Consider the following 21353-nt stretch of genomic DNA (forward strand, 5'->3'; position numbering starts at 1 on the left):
ACTTGCATAAACTTAATAAACACAGGTTATGACCTGCAAAGAATATGCACTACCATACAAGGCAGAGAGAACATGATAGCAATTCAAGGACAAACAGATTTATCACAACAAAAGATCAATCATTCAATAGACCTGCACAGAATATAGCTTATGAGAAGGTAGAAATGACTCCTTATTGATCATAAAGGCGTTACACCACAAAATACAAGTTTGTACAATAAAATTGGCTCTCAGAGAGACTCTGCTCAAAGTATGAGAATTAGAAATCTTTGGGAACCCCTTTGCAATGAAAACGATTCCTCCTTTAAAGACCAAGAATGAGATTGCATGTCAATGGGAAGGAGATGCCTTTGGAGTTCGACAATCAATGAAGTAAAAGCAACCACATGTGACGATTAGAAGTTATCACAGCATGTTGCACGTTTTGGGCTCAACATTACGGTCAAACTAAAGAAATCATGATTCTCATCATGCAACTGATACAAAATTGTTGATATTCCTTTGATCACCACAAAAATGGCATGCTCAATGATTTGGAATTGAAGATCCCCTTTGACAATGTGAAATCAGCGCATTTTGGGTTGAAACATGTATTTTGAAGCCATCATCGGAGTTGCAGGCTTAGGCTTGCCATTGTACCAAAATAAAACATTAAATATTTCACACCTTAGAAAGACTTATCGAAGATCAGGCCTCAAGCTTACCACATATTGCCTATCATCAGGCCTAGAAGAAGAACATGTCCATCCATGATGCCCTAACAAGACAGCCTTAGTTGAGCATGAAGCACCAAACATACGCCATAATGCCTATTGATAAAGAGGGGGAGGATGAAGAAGGCCAAAAGTCCGACCTCCGATGATGATATCATCATGGTAAAAAGCAAGATGATTTAAGATGAAGGGGGATGATGTCAGCATGGTGTCAATGAGGGGCATGAGTCAGGGGTCAAGGATTGGGAAGAACTCTTAAATCTTAACTCATGCCAAAAATGGGCTGAAGGTAAAGGGAATGTCTAATAGTTGAAACCTAATGAAAAAAGACTTGGGCAATTTATGCTTGGCGACATTTCAATGATCAGGGATCAAGAGGAATCCTTAACTCATACCAAAAATGGGCATGAAGTTAAGGGGAAACTCGAAATCCTGAAGTTCAATAAGATCAACACTTGGCAAGGAAATGCTTTCAACCTTAGGGATCCAAAAGGCGAAGAGAAGCATGTTAGAAAAAGATGAAGGATGTGAAAGATGCCACTAACCCAAAGCCTGAAAGGGTCAACACTTTGGCAATTAAGGGGTTAGGACTCGACGTTGGGGGTATTAATGGGAATGGGTTGAAAGCAATAGAGAAGGGCAAAGACCAATGGCCTGAAGCTTGACAAAGATTATTTCCTCAATCAATTTCGCAACCTCAAGACAATAGTGATAGCATGGCAACAATAGTTAAGCAGGGGGGTGACCCCGCAGTGCAATGGCAGTTGCGAGGCCCAGTTGCTGGGCTGTCCCAGGTTCGACCAACCCTACTTGCTCCCACATTCCCCGAGGTTGTGCAGTCAATGAGGATGGATGGTGCACGGTCAGCGAGAAACGGTGTACGCTAAGGGTGTTAATACCCCATCCTGCGGCTGACTCGGTGGTTGCTGATAGGTTCGTTGGCAGAGGTACTTGCTGTGAGGTGTTAAGGCCTTAGTTTCTTGCGGAGAGCAGGCATGAGAACCATGGAGAGATATGGTGTGGTCGCAAAGTGGAGAGATAAGGTGAGGAGGTGATGCAAGAAGAGATAAGGAGTGGGAGGTATAAGGAGAAAATGATAGGTGGTTGCATAAAATAGCATGGAGTTGTTAATACCTCATATGATAATGTAACCACGGGGAGGGGGTCCCCCAATTGTGACCCTCACTACTTAGAAACTCCAGTATAAAATAAGACATTACCAATCAAAAAAGAAAACAAGCAGTTAAGCGAAAATTCGAAGGCCCGAAATTTCAACATAGCCAATTTTTTGGATTTTGCAACTTAGGCCTTTTGACTAAGGCATGGGAAAAGAGAACGACAAGGAGGAAAAAAAGCACAACCCGTGCAAGATGGCCCATTTAGGATTTCTCAAATCGGTTATTGCTGATGGAATACAAGGAGGTATGAAATGCCAACAATACCTTCACACCGAGTGCAAGGCATGGACAAGATACATGATCCACAAAAGATATGGTGAAATTGTGATTTGCATGAACTCTAGAACTGAACAAGAAGGATTGATTTAATATTTATTTTGTTCAATGATTGGTTGAGCCAAATTATCCCAGATTGGAGCCTTTTATGGATAACAAAGTCAAGTTGACAAAAAGAGACACATTGAAAGGAAAATACTCAACCATTACATGATAATAATATAGATAAAACATGCTTATTCATCCAAAATCAAACTGTACAAGGGGCATCATTAAATACTTTAGTTGATTGTTGGTTTCGAGCAATTGTATTGATTATTTCATGTCCTTTGTAGGTCAATAAGCAAGCAAGCATCATTGATACTTTAGTTGATTTTATCTTTAGGGTTTCCTCTCGTTGTGTTAAATAATGCATTCAAGAGAAATATTGTGCCAACTTATCCAGCCCTATTTTTTCTTGAAGCCACAACAATATTCCTAGGCACCACATGATACAAGCACATTGGCATTGAATTTAGTGTCCCTTTTTTCTAAATTTAACCAACTTGAAACCCGACATGCCCCTTACACAATTTTCGTGGGTTTTGGGAGTTTTGCCCTTAGGAATTTTGCCCTTAGGAATTGGTATTTAAGTTATTATTAAGACCCTAAGTAAAGTTAATATGTAAAATAAGAAGGTCTCTTATAATTAAAGTTTATTTTGAATATTTCTCGAATATCAATCAAAGGTCATAAAGGAAATTTGAAAAGTTATGTCTTTCGGAGGAAAACTCTATTTAAGAAAGGCCAAGCAAGGATGAGAAGGATATATTGATCAAACATTCTATTTTATGATTTATACTCCTTGTTGAAGCATTGGACTTGGTAATTAACCTAAGGACAAAAGCACTCTAGGTGTGGAATTGGAGGACAAAAACCCACAATTCCTAGGAGTGATTTCATACAGAAATCATCATTGTACAAATTTGTTCAAATTTCAGTTGCTAATCAAGATATGTCTTTCTAGGTTTCAGAGCCATTATTTAGGGTTTCAAGTGGGTGACTTGGTGAAGGATTGTGACAATTTGTAATTGGTCTACAACAGAGTTAAAGGCAGATTTATACTTACAATCAGTGCAGCCAGTTTAGGGTTCCACCTGCTCCATTCTTGGGAAAATTCATGGCAATTTTAGATCTGTTTAGGACAAATTGGGGGGAAAAGCCAGATTGGAAAAACAACGCCAACACTGGGTTTAAATTGCTGCAAATTACATTAGAGTTTGAGGCATCCAAGATTGGGGTATTGTGCCATCCATTTAAGGGCAGTTTGCTGCCAAATAACCCAAGAGAATTTGATAGTTTTTGAAGTCAGATGTAAGGGCAGAATTATTGCTAAAACAGCGCCATATTTCAGGGAGAAGTCGTGGTTTTCTGCAGTAAGAAATCACATCCCTTGGAGGTATTTTGAATTACCATTCATTGCTGGATAGGGTTTGGTGACTTTGTGCAAAATAAGAATAAAAATTAAAGAGGATATTACATTGAACACGTATATAATCAAGGTTTTGAGAATCAAAATTGTATGGTATTCTGATGAATCTAAACTAGCATCTGTGTCAAGAATGAAGGTCTATGTTATGTTGTATAAAAGTTAGTATTGTGTAGCAACAAAATTTGGCATCAACAGTTCACCCACAGTGACCTCCAGTTTTGCTTGGCTTTATACACAGTACTTATTTGTGCACTCTTAGTTTGTTTCTTGTTTAGAGTTTAAACTTTAACTTCCTCCCAAGAAACCCGTTTCCTTTCTTAGGTTGAAGATACTTTTAAGCACATCTCTCAATGCTGCGTTTGATGGATGTATCTTTGCAAACACTAATATGATTCCTTCGTTAGTCTCTTTTTCCAATGCAGTTAAATTTTTATTAAGAAAGCTTTATGCAATCAACTAGGGTTATTATTCCTTCTTTTTTCTCTCTTTCCAATGCAGTTAAATTTTCATTCAGAAGGCTTTTACGTGATCAACTAGGGTTTTGTCTGCGACTTATCTCGTATTATTCAAACCTTGATAAGTAAAAACTTTCCACCTTGAACTTCTCATAAACACGTGTCTAAAGATATGATCTGGGATCAGCTCCAATTTCTCCTTTTCTATAAATTTTGTCGTTTTCCGCATTATAATTTATTGGTATTCATATATATCTATATGCAGCCGAGCTTAGAAAGGATGAAGTATTTATCTGGGAAAAAAAATAGGGATGCAAATGAGACCTTAGCAGTTCGAATCCTACTGGAGAGACCCTTGAGGCGTTGTTGCTCCGCACCAACCTGCAAAAAATTGTGAATAAAAACAATTCCTAATCTATGGCAAATCATTCATAAACTAATTAACTGATAATTGCAATTGTTGACGAACAAGTTATGGCTGCTTGGAAAATTGAAGTACCCTGTCTGCAACTGTATCCAAAACTTTGTCAGCAGCGTGTTGTAAGTCGAGGAGAGCCTTGCAAACCTGAGCATAGTCAGCAGACGAGGAGGAACCATTTGGATTCCTCCTTCCGTCCTCGAACACGCGAAGCATTTTTACAACTCAATTTGAATTGTTTTTCTAAGCTTCGCTTATAGGAGGATTGTTGGCGTATTTTTTTAAGGCTGTAGGGGAGAGGGACCACTAGTCGGGAGGGCTATCTTTGATAATATTTAATCTAAAAAATTTTAAAATATCATTTTTAATTAATATAATATCATATTTTTATGTAAAATATAATTTATATGTAATTTAAATGGATCAAATTTCTATTAATAATCATAAACGTGTGTTATCTCTAACTTTTATATCTAATATCAAATGTCTAATAGTTAAACACAAAAAAATATTTATTGTTATAAAAACAATTTATATTGAACATAAAATGATCAATTGTTGAACACTAAAACCTTTGTGTGAGATTATGGTTGAAGCAACCAAGATCAAGGAGACCAATAGATAGCACAATGACAAGAGAGATAAAATATGATAAGAATAAAGTGCATTGCTATCAAGATGCAAAAGAGATCAACTAGATCATCAAGAATTACATACAATGTAGATGAGTCTGCTTATAAAGGCAAGGCTAAGAGACAAGAGAGCACACAATGATGACATGTGGTTCAATGAGATGTCAAGGTAGATAGGGGTAGGTAGGACAAATAGTAAAATATTCCACATGAGGTGGATCACCCACCGAAGGTGGAATGTAACAATGAGATCACACCATAAAAGGAGGAAAAACACCTACATACACACTCCCAATGTATGTGCATCTCCCTAAGTGTCTCATATGCAAACTACAATGTTATGCATGTACCTAAGTAAACTTAAGTAAGTGTAATTATATCCATGATGAATAAATAATTACACCAACACCCCCCTTAAGTGCAACTCAGGGGAATGCACTTAAGTCTACAATGCAACTAAGCAGTGCAAGATGGGTCCCAGCTACAAGGCCATGTTAGGTACCCATGTACAAATGCAAATACAATCTCCCATAAAGTGGGGAAAGAGAGAAAAACCTAATGGGAAAAAACCCTCCCCCAAAAGAGAGATGAAAACTATACAAAGAACTCTCAAAGAAGTATGTGAAGGACAAAACCCTATGTGAGGAAAAAGTTCCCCCTCCCCATGAACATTGAACGGCATTCCTCCCCTTGGGAAGAAACAAAACCAAAGGTGTATCCATGAAGTCTCCCCAATCATGAAGGGAAGATGTACGAAAATAACTCATGATGAATGGAATCTCTGAAAACTGCTCAAGTGTCCCCATGTTTATGCTAAAAGTTACCCCCTCCAAAGGTGGTGAACTACTCCACGCTGTTGAAAAAGGCACTCCAAGATCTAGTGGAGATGAATGTAAAACATGATCCAGATACTCACATGTCTCCTCTAAAGATAAAGAGACCTCCTCCAACTGTTGTACATAAAAATCCATAATCATGTCAACCTCAAAAGAATGATCATATAGAGAATGAACAAGAGGGTCAAAGTGTTCCCTCGCAACAATCAAAGAAGGATCATCTTCATCAAAGAGAAGATGAATATCATCAATGATGTCTCCCAAATTTGCAATGTAGGACTCCACAAACAAACTTGCAATGTTTGTCAAGTACTCATCCCAATGAACTGAAGCTGGAAGACAAGATATATCATGTTGCACTGAATCACTAGAAGGCAAAATTGTCGCACTATCTGCATCATCAAGTGCAAGAGGTGATGTGATATCAATAGGAGGAGATAAAATTCAAGGCTCAAGAATAGGGTCACGTGTGAGAATCCCCAAGTTCAAGTACCCAAAGTTCTCCTAAAAATCTGAATCATCACAAAAAGTATGATCATCATATGTACAATCATCCTCATCAATAGGAACAAAATCTGAAAAGGAATATAACCAAGATGCATGATCCACCACCTCAGTCGCAATGATAGTTGTACTCTCCAAGTCTCTAATGATAACTGACTCAGGTGTGAACTCCACAGTTTTCTTAGTTGCCCCATGTGCGACTTGGTAGATGGAAAGAAGATTGTTTGTCAAATGGGGTACACACAACACATCATTGAAGGAGATATCCCCAAAGGCAATAGTTTCTTTCCCAATCACATCCATGTATGTATGATTACCCATCAAAATCTGTGGCATGCTGCAAGACTCAAATGTAGAAAACATAGTCTACGAAGATGTCATATGATGAGAAGCCCCTGAATCTAGAAGCCATCTCCCTTAATCATGACTTGTAGTAGCACAAAGAGCTTGTCCTTTTCTTGTCCCAAAAGAGTGAGTCTTCCCACTTGTTGAGGCCATGAATGCTTGCCCTTTTCCCTTTGATTGTGAGGAAGTGGAAGGTGATGAATCCTCCTTCTTGTAGGGCATTAGGCAAATCAATGTTGTTATTTTTTAGGATATGTATGAGCTCATCAATCCTCTTAGAATGGCAACGACGCTCCTCATGACCAACCTTTTTACAATAGGCACAAGTAGGTCTCTCCTTCTTTGGTGAATTGTCCTTCTTGGAAGAGGATGAATCTCCTTGATGTGGAGAAGGTGGTGCTTTGTCCTCGGGCTTTGATTGTCATTTCTTCTTGTTTGTGTTGTCCTTTCCTTGATTTCCTTTGTTCCCTTGAGTTGCCACATATGCTTGAGACATAGAAGTCTTAAGAATGCCCATACTTATCAACTTAGTTTGTTCCATCATTAACATGTTGGTGAAAGCATCAAATGTAGGCATTGTGTAGCTTGAACCCATTATCATCCTATGGGTTTGGAAACTAGAAACAAATGTTGCATATTCTTGTGGAAGTTTACCCATCAAATTGAAGATCAATTGAGTATCTTTCTTATCAATGCCACAATCTTTGAGTTGTGCCCTCAACTATTTTGCCTTAGTGACATAATCTTGCATTGTATCAAATTTCTTGGGTTCTAACATGGTGAGATCACTATCAATTTGATATCCCCTAATCTCATCAACTTGACCATACAAGTCTTGAGGTTTTTGTCAAGCATCCTTAATTAAGGTGCATTTCTCAATATGAAAGATGAGATCTTTTGATACATACTTTCTTAAGGTGCTGATTGCCATGATGTTCTTAGCAAGCCAATCCAAGTGACCATTGGGATCAGCCTCAGGATCAACAGGAGCAACAATAGTTCCATCAATATAAGGAGTTAACCCTTTTTCCATTAGTTTACTCCATGCATCGATTTTCCAAGTAGCATAATTATGAGGAGTTAAAAGAGGAAACTTAGGAGAACCCATAGCAGAAAAAGGAAAGAACACAAGAGAGCAATAACACAAGAGACACCCCCCAAATTCACTCAATTAAGGTATCCCCCCCCCCAAAAAAAAAATGATGATTTTGGCACTTTATATGTAGTGTGTGTACAATAGGCCACTTGTAATCAATGGCAAAGTGGACTTCTGATTTTGTTTTACAACTATCCCAATAGGCTGAGAACTACAATGCAAAAGACCAAGAAGATAGATCTATGCAATACAAGTGCCAAATTGGCCAAAAAAGACCATATGTTGAAAGTACGATTTCCACTTAAAATCACTGCAAATTGATAGTATATTATGAAAGTAGACAAAAAATCATGCACTTTAAAAAAAAAATGGCACTTGAAAAGGAGTTCCTATGAGCTCAAACGAAGTCCTAGAAGTTGCAGAAATGGGGATTGGACAGGTATAGTCACCAAAACCTAAATAATCTGAAAAATGTGTCCACCCAAATCAAAAAATAACACCACCACATGAAAGTACACAAAAAATTAGCCCATTTCAAAAAAAACTGCACTAAAAATGAGCAAGATATAGCCTTCCAAAGTTGAGCTGCAAAATTGAAAAGCTCCATGGGAGGGGGCTGATAAATTTTCAAATAGAATTGATGACATCATCAAAACATGATATTAAATTTGACAATCGTATGGTCGTCACCAAACCATCGTACCCCCTTCTCAAGTCATACGAACAATGTAATCAGTTGTACAAAGAATGGCGTGGCAACACCTGATTAGTTCCGTATAGTACGAAATATGATGTGGAGATGACAGGGAGTATGTTATGATGACATGTCCATTGATGTGTTAGATGACAAGGCGTTGATGTGGCAGTAGAGTGGGCAAGTACGACCTGCTGACTAGAGTGTTAACTGGGCCGGATCAAATTGTCTGCGTGGTCGATGATGGTGATGCCACGTTTCCACTGACAAAGCACTTAAGTGGCTCCTAGGTGGCAGCAAGTGGCTGCTAGAAGGGCAGTCACCAGCGAGAGGTGCCAACCGATGAGAGCAACGACAGGCTGAAGGGCGACAACACAGGTGGCACCGGTGGTGGTGGTCGGCAGCAGAAGGCGGGCATAAGGCAACACTCTGCACAGTGAGCGATGGGCAGTGGAAAAGTTGTCGAGAAGATGAACTCAGGTGTCGGAGTGGGTGGCGCGGTGGACGACAGTTTGGTAAATGAAAGAGGCGGCCAGGGAGGTCATAGATGATGTTTGAAGGTACGATTGTCGATGGGAGACGGGTCTACAATCGCTGGAAGCATGAGTGTTGGTCGGCGGTTATGACAAGTATGGCACTTGCAAAAATGAATACGCAATTTGGGTGTGGTGGGGGCGGGGGTGACACGCCCCCCCCCCCACACAAATAAAAATTTTGATTTTTTATTTATATTTTTAAATAAAATTTTCAATAAAATATTTTAAAATAAAATTAAAAAACTGTGAATGATAAGAAATTTGGAATAAAATAAAATTCGCAGAATTTTTTTTTTAATAATAAATCTATACCATTTAGCCAAATAGGCTAAATTTTTCCTCCAAGCCCCAAAATTTGATTTTCACCAAAATAGGCCGAAATTATAGTCAAAATTCATGGAAACGGCCACCTGGACGCAATGGTGACGTTGGATCTGGTCTAGGACGCCTCTATAAGATGTTATTCCTCAGATCTACCTCTTGACCTCCTTCAATGACACAATAAAATCTCTCCAAAGGCTATGTAAAGGTGCTCCAACCGCTCTGATACCATGTGAGATTATACTTGATGCAACCAAGATCAAAGAGACCAATAGATAACACAATGACAAGAGAGATAAAATATGATAAGAATAAATTATATTCCTATCAAGATGCAAAAGAGATCAACCAGATCATCAAGAATTACATACAATGTAGATGATCCTGCTTATAAGGACAAAGCTAAGAGACAAGAGAGCACACAATGATGACATGAGGCTCAATGAGATGCCAAGGTGGGTAGGAGAACTAGTAAAATATTCCACATGAGGTGGATCACCCACCGAAGGTGGAATGTAACAACAAGATCACACCATAAAAAGTGGAAATTCTCCTACATACACACTCCCAATATATGCACATCTCCCTAAGTGTCTCATATGCAAACTACAATGTTATGCATGTACCTAGGTAAACTTAAGTAAAGAGTAATTATATCCATGATGGATAAATAATTACACCAACACTTTGGACAATCCCTCATATTTTGTACAAAAAAACAAGGTATTTATTGTGTTCACCTTTTATATTTATGATAAGACAAATTATTAATATGACATATTCCATTGCATATACATTGCTACCCCAATAGTTCTACACATAAGAATAATATTTTTTCACTATGATAAGAATACTTATTTAAGTGAACATCTTTTTTTATAAATGACACACTTATAGTGGATAGCCATGATATTTTATTTGAAACAAAAAGTTATTTATTTCACTTGTTAAGAATGTACTTATGCCTTGTTTTAAAAAAAAAAAAAGGTTCTCTTGTGTTCAAGTATTGGTCCATTTTGACCAACATTTGGTAATTTTTTTAATTTGTATGTGGATTATTTATTTGCAATATGTAGTATAAATATGTGGCAAGACTGAATAATATAATCACAATTGCTATAACTACTATTGGACCCTGTAGAACTATTCTCCCCTCTCCCCTAGTCTTATGGAGGAGGTTATTTAATTTTTTTAAAGAAAAATTAGGAGTCTTTTAGAACAAGTATGCCTCTCATATTTGTAATATATTTGAAAGGAGAGGAAATAATAAATATTGAGTAGGAGGAGGGTTATTTAAACAAAAGATACTTTAGGTGTCTTAAAAATAAGTAGCATGTAACCCTCGGGGTGTAGACTAGTTGGCTGAGTTGTTGAAAGACACGGACAATTGACATAGATTCAAACCTCATCCCGGTAGAATAGAGCTTGTTTACCCAGCTGCTTCTAGGTGGGGTCTATAGGTTATTGCGCATCCCAAAGGATTAGTCTCACCTCGCAAGAGCTGCGGGGATGCCTCTGATATAACAAAAAAAAAGTAGCATGTAGTAAGATTTAAATTTGTCTTTTGTTAATTTTTGTTAATGGGTTAGGAGGGTTGAACCTCCTTAGAACTCAAGAATTGGAGTGACCTAAACAACTTCAAAGGAAGGTTGGATGAAACTTAATTTTGATGGAGCCTCAAAGGGAAACCCTAGGATAAGCGAGGTTGGGTGTGTTGCGTGAGATCATAATGGCAAGGTGCTTTGTGAGAAGTGTCGATATACGGGGAGTGGCTACAAACAACGATGTAGAATTTTGCACCACATTATTGGGATTGAATTGTGGAATAGAATTAAAATAAAAACAACTACATCTCAAAGGATAATCTCTTCTAATGGTTAATGCAATTAGACAAAAGATGACCCCTAACAAGAAATTTCACAAATCAATAGGTTTGATATGGGAAGTGCTAGGATTTTTTTATGAATTTAAGATATCTCGTGTCTACTATGAGGGGAATGAGTTGATGACTTCTCTAGCCAACTCGGCTCTAAGATAGAAACTATTTGATGACTTAGGGAGTGACACGAAGTTATCATTAGTACAAACATAGAAATCTAGAGCATTTATCATCTGAAGATGCTTGTTGGAGTAATTAGGACAATTATTTAATTATTTATTAGTTAGGTCCTTTATTACTTTTTCACTTAAGCTAAACTTAGGTTCTTTTTATTATCTATAGTTTGATTTTCTAGCATTAGTTCTAGCATGTACTTGAGCTTAATTTAGCTCCTCTTTGCATTTATTTAGTTCTCCTAATTTTAGCATTAGGGTTTTCACTTAAGGTTTCACTCATCCTTTATAAGGATTCATTCATTCATTGTAATTGTATCTATATAATATTGTTTTGTGCAATTAACACATAATTATCTAGTTGCTATAGAGCATACAATATGTGTTTGATGTCTTTTGTGTGATATGTGTTTTGCTTGCAGATGAATCTTGGCTCCTGTGGTTTATCATAAAGTCCTACATGGTATCAAAGAAGATATATAAAGTTCCTATCCACATACTTGAGGGATCCAACCTGGAGTGAATTTTTTGTGCATACTAGGCTCAGACGAAGGTTTTCATAATGTCCACAACGTCAAAAAACCTTAAGATTGACTGTCATTTCATCAAAATTCAAGTAATTGAGAAATTGAGTCAAATTTGATTATGGCACAAAATTTTTGCAAAATATAGGGGTAGCTAAAAATCTAGGGACTTTGCTGCAAAATGGAGGTCACCATCATGCTCATAAGACCCAAAAACCCTAAAATTGCCTGTCAAAAATGGAGATCGGTAAAAAAATTGTAAAAAAAATTAGCAGCACAAATTTTCGTATAGATTTGTACCACCTATGTCAATACCTACATCAACAAAAATCAATGCTTCAAAAATTAGGTCAAAAATTTTCCATCGGTGCCTTTTGATTTCTCAAAAAAAAACCATTAAATATTACATAGGAATGAGAAAATTTCCCAAGGGATTAAAGAGCTTTTTTTTAAAAGTCAAAGGGAATCAAATCAAACATTTTTTGCAACCCATTTGTACCTTTTTTGTAAGCCTTACACAATGCTGATGTCATCCTCTTTTGGTGGACCTGCCAAAAAAAGCACCTAGCTAAAAACAGCAAGCACCTCTAAATTTAGTGAACATCCTCTAATTGACCTAGTCTCGGTTTTTTGGTCATACAAAAATGAAATTGGGCAAACAAGATATTGTCAAAAATTTGAATATAGCATCGATCTGAATCTAGTGGTGGTTTTGTGAGATCCTACACCAATTTTTTGTACCAATCCTCCAAAGGCAGCCTTCAATTTTTCACTCTCAGGACCATAACTTGAGCAAACAGACTCCATTTTTCAACTTTCACACATCGTCAGAAAGCTATCAGAGTCCTCTATTCAAATCTCTAGTTATTTTTTTAGAATATTCACTAAGTACTTAGTGATCTCAAATTTTTTTTATTTATCAGTTTTGTGACTTCTCAGTTTATACAAATGCATAAGGGCTCATTTTTCTTTATGGTGGGTAGAATCATCATCTTTCACATTTCTATATTGCTCTAACCCTAGCCTATTGGCAAATCCTTTTATTGATGAATTAACCCCTCGTAACTATCATAGCTAGAAGACTATAATGACTAGATTGTTTCAATCTAGGGGTTTATGGTCTTCATTAGACGAGACCCAACCCAACTTGACTAGTGAGTTTGAGATCATTCAACGTAGGGACAAGACATATTAGGCTATAGGTTTGATTGACCTACATTTTTCAGATAGTATCTAGTTCCATATTAATTCTTACACCACTCCTAGGGCTATGTGGCTCAAATTTGATCAAATTTTTTGGGGGTTATTAATCAGTTTCATGCATTTCAGCTTGAGACAAATTTGACACCATTGGTGACTAATTCATTTCCTTACATTAAGGACTTTATATAGAAGTTAAAATCCATCAAATCATAATTATAGGGTTGTGGCAAGCAGAAGACTAACGAGAAGTGTACCTTCTTGATTTTGTCCAAGTTTTGAGGCCAATTTTAGTTCTTTTCTTCATCATTCTATTCCGCCATGGATGCTCTGGGTACCACGTTCACTATGCCTTCATTTGAGATGTTTTGTGAGCACTTGACATGGGAGCAAGCCAAGCTGTCACAACTTGATTCAATTTCTAGTTCCAAATCTCAGAGCTTGGTTGCTCAAACTCCTACATCTATAGGGAAATAGAAGAAGAAGAAGCAAAAGAAAATAGATACATAGTTTACTTAGTTGTCTCCAACTTCAAATTCACATGGACATAATTCACATTCTTCCACCCCTTCCAAGAGGTCTTCATCTAGGAAGGACAAGCTTAAGTGTGCTTATTGCACCAGGCTAGGAGATGATGACTACTAGTCTAATGCAAAGAAGATTTATGAACTGAAAGAACTTCTTTAGAAGAATAATATTTTGTCACCTTCATCTGGTGCAACCTCTTCCACCACATCGGGACCTAGACAATTTGTGTCTTCATCTATGGCATGTAGTGAAGACAAGATGAAAGGCCATGCTCTCTTTGCATCGACAAATTCTCAATCCTCTAAGTGGCTCCTTTATTTAGGAGCTTCACATCATATAGCATCATCAGAGGTAATGTTCTCTTCTTTTTAGCATCATGCATTTTCACAGATATTGATGGGTAATGACACTTACATGAGTATTAATGGGAGTGGTCCTATTGAGATTGACGGTGGCACATTCGATGATGTTCTTTGTTTCCTTGCATTATCTTCCAATATTCTTTCCATCTACTAGATTACTGACAACGGGACAAGCAAGACAATTGAGTTCACCCCTAATTCAGTGTTCATCGGAGGCATGCATAGTAGAGAGCTTGTTGTAGTTGGTAGTGTTGATCGTGCATCTTGATTGTATGAGTTCTCATATTTTGCTCCCATTGAGCATGCAATTCCATTATCTGGCCCTAACTCTCATGCATTAAGAATGAATCAAAAATATGAGGATAGGTTTGTCACTGGAAATTATGTGTGCTTTAGCCATCCACAATGGTTCTTGAGACTTATTTTGATCCTCCTCCACTTCCTACTTCTTCAAAGATTAGTTCAATTCAGCAAGTTGATTGTTCCCTTCTAGATTTAGCAGTGTGATGAGTACTTGCTAGATATTGCAACATTGTTTGATACTTCATACATTCTAGACATTGGGGACATGACTAAGGATATTTTATTCCTCCTTTATAGAAATTTGAGCGTTCCTATCATCTCATCTTCAGTGTCTTCAGAGGTTGTTCGTCGGGTATCTTTATAGTTGTTTGGATTTACTTTAGTTTATTTTGCATCTTTTGATTCAGACGATTGGATGGTTGAGTAGCCTTCCATGGTACACACATCATGAAACTTTTTATTCCATCTCTTTTCATGGAGTTGTTTCATCCTTAGCCACTTGATTTGTTTCTTCTTAAGAGGAGGAACGTGGCCACTCTTAGATCTCCATTAGCATTCGTCATCGATCCTTCATCTTTGTCATTAGAGCTTCTTCATTATGGGGGGATGCATTGTCTCTACTTCTCTCTTATGGAGGGAATATTGATGTACTTATGTGACTGATTTATCACTTGGGGGGCCACGTGGATTCCTTCATCTTAGTCATATGTAGTACCTTTTTCATTTCATTGCATCTCCCGCTTTTGGAGAGGGGTTTTCTCCCATGTGGTTTTTCTCATTTTTTCCATTTAGAGAGACCTCATCGATGTGTGTTCCATTGCTTTGTATTGAATTGTACATGAGTTTTTATTAGGCCTCGATTGTTAGGATTGATTCACACATGCATTTTGCATTCGTGTCAACTCTTTAGATTATCCCTAAGTTAATCTTAAGGGGGGGTGTTGGAGTAATTAGGAAAATTATCTAATTATTTATTAATTAGGTCCTTTATTAGTTTTTTCACTTAAGCTAAACTTAGGTGCTTTTTATTATGTAAATTTTGCTTTTATAGCATGTGTTTGAGCTTAATTTATCTCCTCTTTGCATCGCTTTAGTTTTCTTAATTTTAACATTAAGGTTTGCACCTAGGGTTTCATTCATCCTTTATAAGGATTCATTCATTCATTGTAATTGTATCTGTAATATTGTTTTGTGCAATTAATACAAAATTCTCTAGTTGTTATAGAGCATACAATATTTGCTTGATCTTTGTTGTGTGACAAGTGTTTTACTTGTGAATGAATATTGGCTCTCGTGGTTGATCATAAAATCTTACAATGTTGGCAGGTTTGAAGTGACAAGGGAGTATTGTTATTGATTGCAAGGTCACGGGTTCTCGAGAAACACATGTGTGAAGTGCCTAGCATAGTAGATGTGAAATCTTTTAGATGGATCTTATCATCAAGAAAGGATGTCATATTTTCTTGAAGTTAGGCAGTCAATAAAGAGCGACACCAATAGATACACTACTCAAACTGGTTGGTGAGAAATTTCAAATGTTGTTCCTTGTGGAGGTGAGCGATAAGAGAGTGAAGTGCATTTTCAAAATAGACCATGGCTTAATTATACATGTTGTGAAGGTCGCTTTAGGAGATGATTTCCTAAAATTAGAATATTAGTACAGGGTAAATACTGATATTAAGGCCATGTTCTTAGCAATGGTGTTTGATGTTAATGAAATGAAGGCCACAACAAGAGTGATGTGCAAGAGGTTAACTTGGAGCTATTATTTAGGATGATTAGAAGATGTGCTAGAAAATATTTAATATGATTTGGGAGTTCCACTTTCAAATGACTATAATGTGATTAGGCATAGTGGTTGTTGGATATTGCCGAGAAGTTTGCTAGAATGACGTGTTGTCATTGATGTCATCTATGTATTCCAGTGTTGCAGTCAGTTTGGATGAGTTGGTTTGGCTAGTGTGTTGTAGATGAAATGTTGTGGTTTAATGGGTTTTGAGATAAGTATCTCTAGTTGATTAAAAAGGAAGTTTTAGTGGTCTGCATGGTGATTTGATCGAGTTGTGTGATCCAGTATTATGGTTAATATTCGATTGTTCGTGTTATTCGGTATTCTAGATTGTGCTCCGAATTGCTCTGAAATTGCAATATATTGGTTTGCGGATTTGGCAAAAAGTTTGGAACATTCATATGTGTCCTCAATTCAAATGGTTCATGATTTGGAGGTTCGCAAGTGAATCTTTCAGTTTGATAGTCAGTTTAGTTGCTGTTCTCAAGGTTTGGTACAATGATGTTGAAGATTCTAGTAAGAGGTAATGTTGCGGTTGTTTCTGTGGTGATTCACATTGCTTGTGGATGTTTCTAGCTCATTTTTTATCCATGTTGATGATCTGCATTGATCGTTGTGTGCGCTATTGATCATTTTCTTGATCTAGTGGTGTTCTTTGTGTTATGTGACATTCATGATGATTGTAGCGTGTTGCGGATGTTCAAGGCATAATTCTTCAAAGTGTTTCTTATGTGCAGTGTTTATCTAGGTCCAGATTATGTCTTAGCTGACATTATTTTGGTCTGCATGTATTATTGTAGTGTGTGAGGTTATTGTTTTATAATTTGATGGTATGACGAAAGAATAAGTATCTAGTAGAATACTGAGAGCAGTATACTGAAAAACTGATACAAAGTTCCCAAACTCAAACTCAGTCAAACAAAGTAAACATATCTCAGTCAACCTCAATATTCATAAGAATACTTGACATTAACCGAATTAACTGTTATGACAACTTTAACAGTAAACAACTTCAATCTTGTGAATATCAATAATTCTTAATCATAACTCAACATATTCATCTCTCAATGCTTCTACTTAACATGCCTTATCAGAGATTAACCAAATCAACAAATAAGATTACAACCACAAAAGCATTCACCACTTGACAAAAATGTTTATACGTGGAAAACCCAAATAGATAAAAACCATGGTGAGATGAGACTCACAAGGATAGCCATCTGAACTCTTTCTAAGTTCACCCTATTAGGAGCCAAAGCCTGTTAGAGCTTTACAATAAGTCCTGTTAAGAACTATTTCTGATTAGGAATCACCTAGTTAAGGGATTTACAAATATGCCTCGTTAGAAGCACAATACCCTGTTAGGAGTAACCTCGGTGGAGGATTTAAGAGTCCAAGCTAATGGACCACCTTGTTAGAGGATTTAATGAGTAACCAAGCTTGTTAGAGCTTACCCCATTAAGAGATTTAACTTCTGCTGTAATTGCTAGAAAACAACAGGTTTTCTTGATCTGTCTAAGTAGCACTACATTTGCTTGATCAGATCCTTCTATAATGTTCAATCTGCCTTCACTCAAAGTGCAGATCCATCCATCAGTTTGGCAACATCACACTCAACAAGTTTTCTACCAACCTTGCCAACAAACTTAACAAACAACTTCATCGACCTTAAATAGAAATCAAATAGGTTGGTAACACAATAAAAACCTAATTCTCATTATCGAGATTACAAACAAGTCGATACAATCTTGACCGTTAGAAATCATGACAATCTCTTCACATTCTTCAACACAATTTCAACTGCTCCATGATCACCGCTCTATTGGACTTTGTAACTCATCACACGTTGTGCATTAGATGCAATCCACTTTGCTCCTTCCCTAGACAGTAACAAACTCGCCAAAACAATTTGAATATCTCCTTAATCAAATGATCACATGTGTCTCCATCATTACTGCTTATTAGATAATAAACCATCAAACTTGATCGGTCAGGGTTTAACAACTGATAGGGTTTTACCGGTTACATTACATAGAAAGGTTTAACCCTTTACATTGATTTACCGGTTTATCTCACAAAGCTCTCTTTATCAGTTACTAGCCAATATCAAAAACAACAATATCAGCAATAACGTGAATACCATTTACCGGTTCAATTGACATCAATGACAACATATCATTAATGCAATCTTGATGCAAAATACCAACAAACTCAAAATGCCAACATAATATATGTTGAGGGTTGAGCCGACATTGAAATATAGATTGATGATTTCTATAAATATATGTAATATTTATGTGAGAGTGGTATTTGCATGTGTGAACATTGCTTTAATCTTTTAGTTGCAGAGCTTGAAGAGAAAATATGAAATTCTGAAGATGGGCGAAGATGAGAACATTACCTCCTTTATATAGAGAGTGAATGAGCTATAATTGAACATCAGATGTGCTAGTGGAGTGTTGGAAGAATCTGAGATTGTTGCTAAGGTGTTGAGATCCTTGCCTCTTGCTTACAAGCATAATGTTGTTGCTATTGAGAAGATTCAGACTGTGATAGATGTGACTAGGTACATATTTATTGGTAAGCTTGTTGCTTTTGAGTTGAGCGAATTTGGTGATTCCCCTCCTGATGAGAACTAAGATGCATGGAATTGCATCAGTGAAGTGGACTTCACATAGATATCTTGTGATCTAGATTGATGAGTGAGGTTACTACTAAGGGGGAGTAGTCAATGTGTGGTTCAAATGTTCAGATTTGTGAGTTTGTTCTAAGGGGGAGAAATTATCTTGTAAAGGGTGAGAGAATAATGATTTATATGTGCCTTTTGCATTGATGTCAAAGGGGGAGAGAATCATGTGAAAAAATGCTATATCTTGTGTTGATCTCAGGGGGAGATTGTTAAGAGGTATGAGAGATTGTTGATTGGAGATTCCTTTCTTTGCATTGATTATTTTTCACATTCATATGTTGCCATAAATTCCAAAGGGGGATATTGTTGGATATTGTTGAGAAGTTTACTAGAATTATGTGTTGCCATTGATGTCAACATATTCTTTTGTGTATTCTAGTGTTGTAGTCAGATTGGATGAGTTGGTTTGGCTAGTGTGTTGTAGATGAGCCATTGCGGTTTAATGGGTTTTGAGATAAGCATATCTAGTTGATTCAGTATAAGTTTTAGTGGTCTACATGGTGATTTGATCAAGTTGTGTGATCTGGTATTATGGTTGATATTTGGTTGTTCATGTTATTCAGTATTCTCGATTGTGCTCTGCATTGCTCCAAAATTACAATATCTTGGTTTGCAGATTTGACAGAATGTTTGGGACATTCATATGCGTCCTCAATTCAAATGGTTCATGATTTGGAGGTTCGCAAGTGAATCTTTCAGTTTGACAATCAGTTTAGTTAGTGTTCTTGAGGTTCGGTATAATGATGATGAAGATTCTATTAAGAGGCAATGTTGCGGTTGTTTATGTGGTTATCCATGTTTGTTGTGGATGTTTCTAGATCGTGTTCTATCCGTGTTGATGGTCTGCATTGATTATTGTGCGCATTATTGATCATTTTCCTTATCCACTGGTGTTCTTCGTGTTATGCAACATTCATGATGATTGTAGCATGTTGCGGATGTTCGAGGTGTCATTCTTGGAAGTGTTTCTTGCGTTCGGTATTGATTTAGGTCCAGACTATGTCTTAGCTAACATTGTTTTGGTTTGCATGTATTGTAGTAGTGTGTGAGGTTATTGTTTTATAATTTGTGTCGAGGGTTGAGCCGACCTCGAAATATAGGTTGATGATTTGTATAAATATATGTAATATTCATGTGAGAGTGGTACTTGCATGTGCGAATATTTATTTAATCTTTCAGTTACAGAGGAGAAGTGCAAAGAAGTGTGAAAGAGCAAAGTTTGAGTTTGTGCTTAACTGAAACTATAACTAGGCATGAGAAGATGCTATTTCATCAGTTCATGATCCTCCTAATGTAATTTGAATCTTTTTTTAAGGAAATGATCCTTCCCCAGGGTTGTAGCCCTTCTTGTTTTGCGATTTGAGAAGTGACCTCTAGGCAATGTACCTGAATGCATGTGCATTCCCCATTATAATATTTACTTTTACTCCTAACAGGGTATTATCTCATTGTGGGTAGGTTCCCACTATGGTTTTTCCCTTAACCGGGTTTTCCATGTCAAAAATCTCAGTGTTATGTGTGTTATTGACGTGGTGTTGTTTTATGCTTTCACCGTTTATTATCAGATATGAATTTGTGTTTGAGTTGTGTAGAGTTTGAGAGCAAATTGATTCACCCCCTCCTCAGTTTGTTGCATTGTTGCCAATAGTGGTAAGGAATTTGAAAAATACACATTAATCACTCCCCTAGGCATTTCGTCCTACGTAGAAGGAAGGTGGTCATGGAAAGGAGTGTGTTATTCTTGAAGAAAATATTGGACTTGGTGTTGGAAGATGGTATTGGTTGGTTGCAGAAGTATTTGTAAGAGGAATGGTTAATGGGATATGGAGACATGGAAGAGGATTTTGGGGTGGACATAAATTGAAGAAGACTCGGAGTCTAGGAATGTGCACAAGGAGATGACAACCGAGAAAGATCATGCTCATTGTCTTAGAATGTGTAGTGCAATCTCAAATGGAAGCTAAGTGGGGCAGTTGATCTATCATCTAATTTTGGGTTCGTGTCATGACTGGTATCAATATGCAAAGTTTTTAGATAGTGCCTTAGGTTATAGTTTTTGTTATTTACTTACAATTTATCTCCATTTTCAATTTGGAGATGTTTTGTATGTAGTATGCAACCTGTTATTGGATTGGTTGATTATTTTTTATTAAGAAAAAATAGGCTTTGAGGGGACCCAAAACCCCTTACATCATAGTCCAAGGATAAAGCATTAAATAATCAAGACCAGAATGAAGACATAAAGACAAAATAGGCTGCAACATATAGAAACAACACAAACCCAATAGCCAAATCAAAGACAACAAAAAGATAGTGAGGAGATGACAACTACAACAACAAAAAGAAACAAAGACTAGCTACATAAAATTTTTTAAGGCATTAGAGGCCTCTTTCTCTAGCATCAGCATAAATTTATCGACTTCCTTGAGGT

The 21353-nt window shown here is 36.9% G+C and overlaps 1 protein-coding gene across 4 annotated transcripts in view; it reads right to left on the reverse strand.

Moving 5' to 3' along the window:
* LOC131064292 (uncharacterized) overlaps window positions 1-4772 on the reverse strand; it is a 228397-nt gene extending 223625 nt beyond the window's left edge. For 2 of the 4 annotated variants that reach the window (XM_057998391.2, XM_057998393.2), the window contains exons 1-2: window positions 4593-4772; window positions 4418-4474 (exon numbers count right to left, since the gene is read on the reverse strand). In XM_057998391.2, the coding sequence (XP_057854374.2) occupies window positions 4418-4474; window positions 4593-4727 (192 nt within the window). In that variant the 5' untranslated portion in view covers window positions 4728-4772. The remainder of the gene's footprint in view (window positions 1-4417; window positions 4475-4592) is intronic. The other 2 variants (XM_057998394.2, XM_057998392.2) reach the window with 1 other exon arrangement.
* Between the last annotated feature and the right edge of the window lie 16581 nt (window positions 4773-21353).

Source organism: Cryptomeria japonica, chromosome 2, assembly GCF_030272615.1.
Source record: "Cryptomeria japonica chromosome 2, Sugi_1.0, whole genome shotgun sequence".
NCBI lineage: Eukaryota > Viridiplantae > Streptophyta > Pinopsida > Cupressales > Cupressaceae > Cryptomeria > Cryptomeria japonica.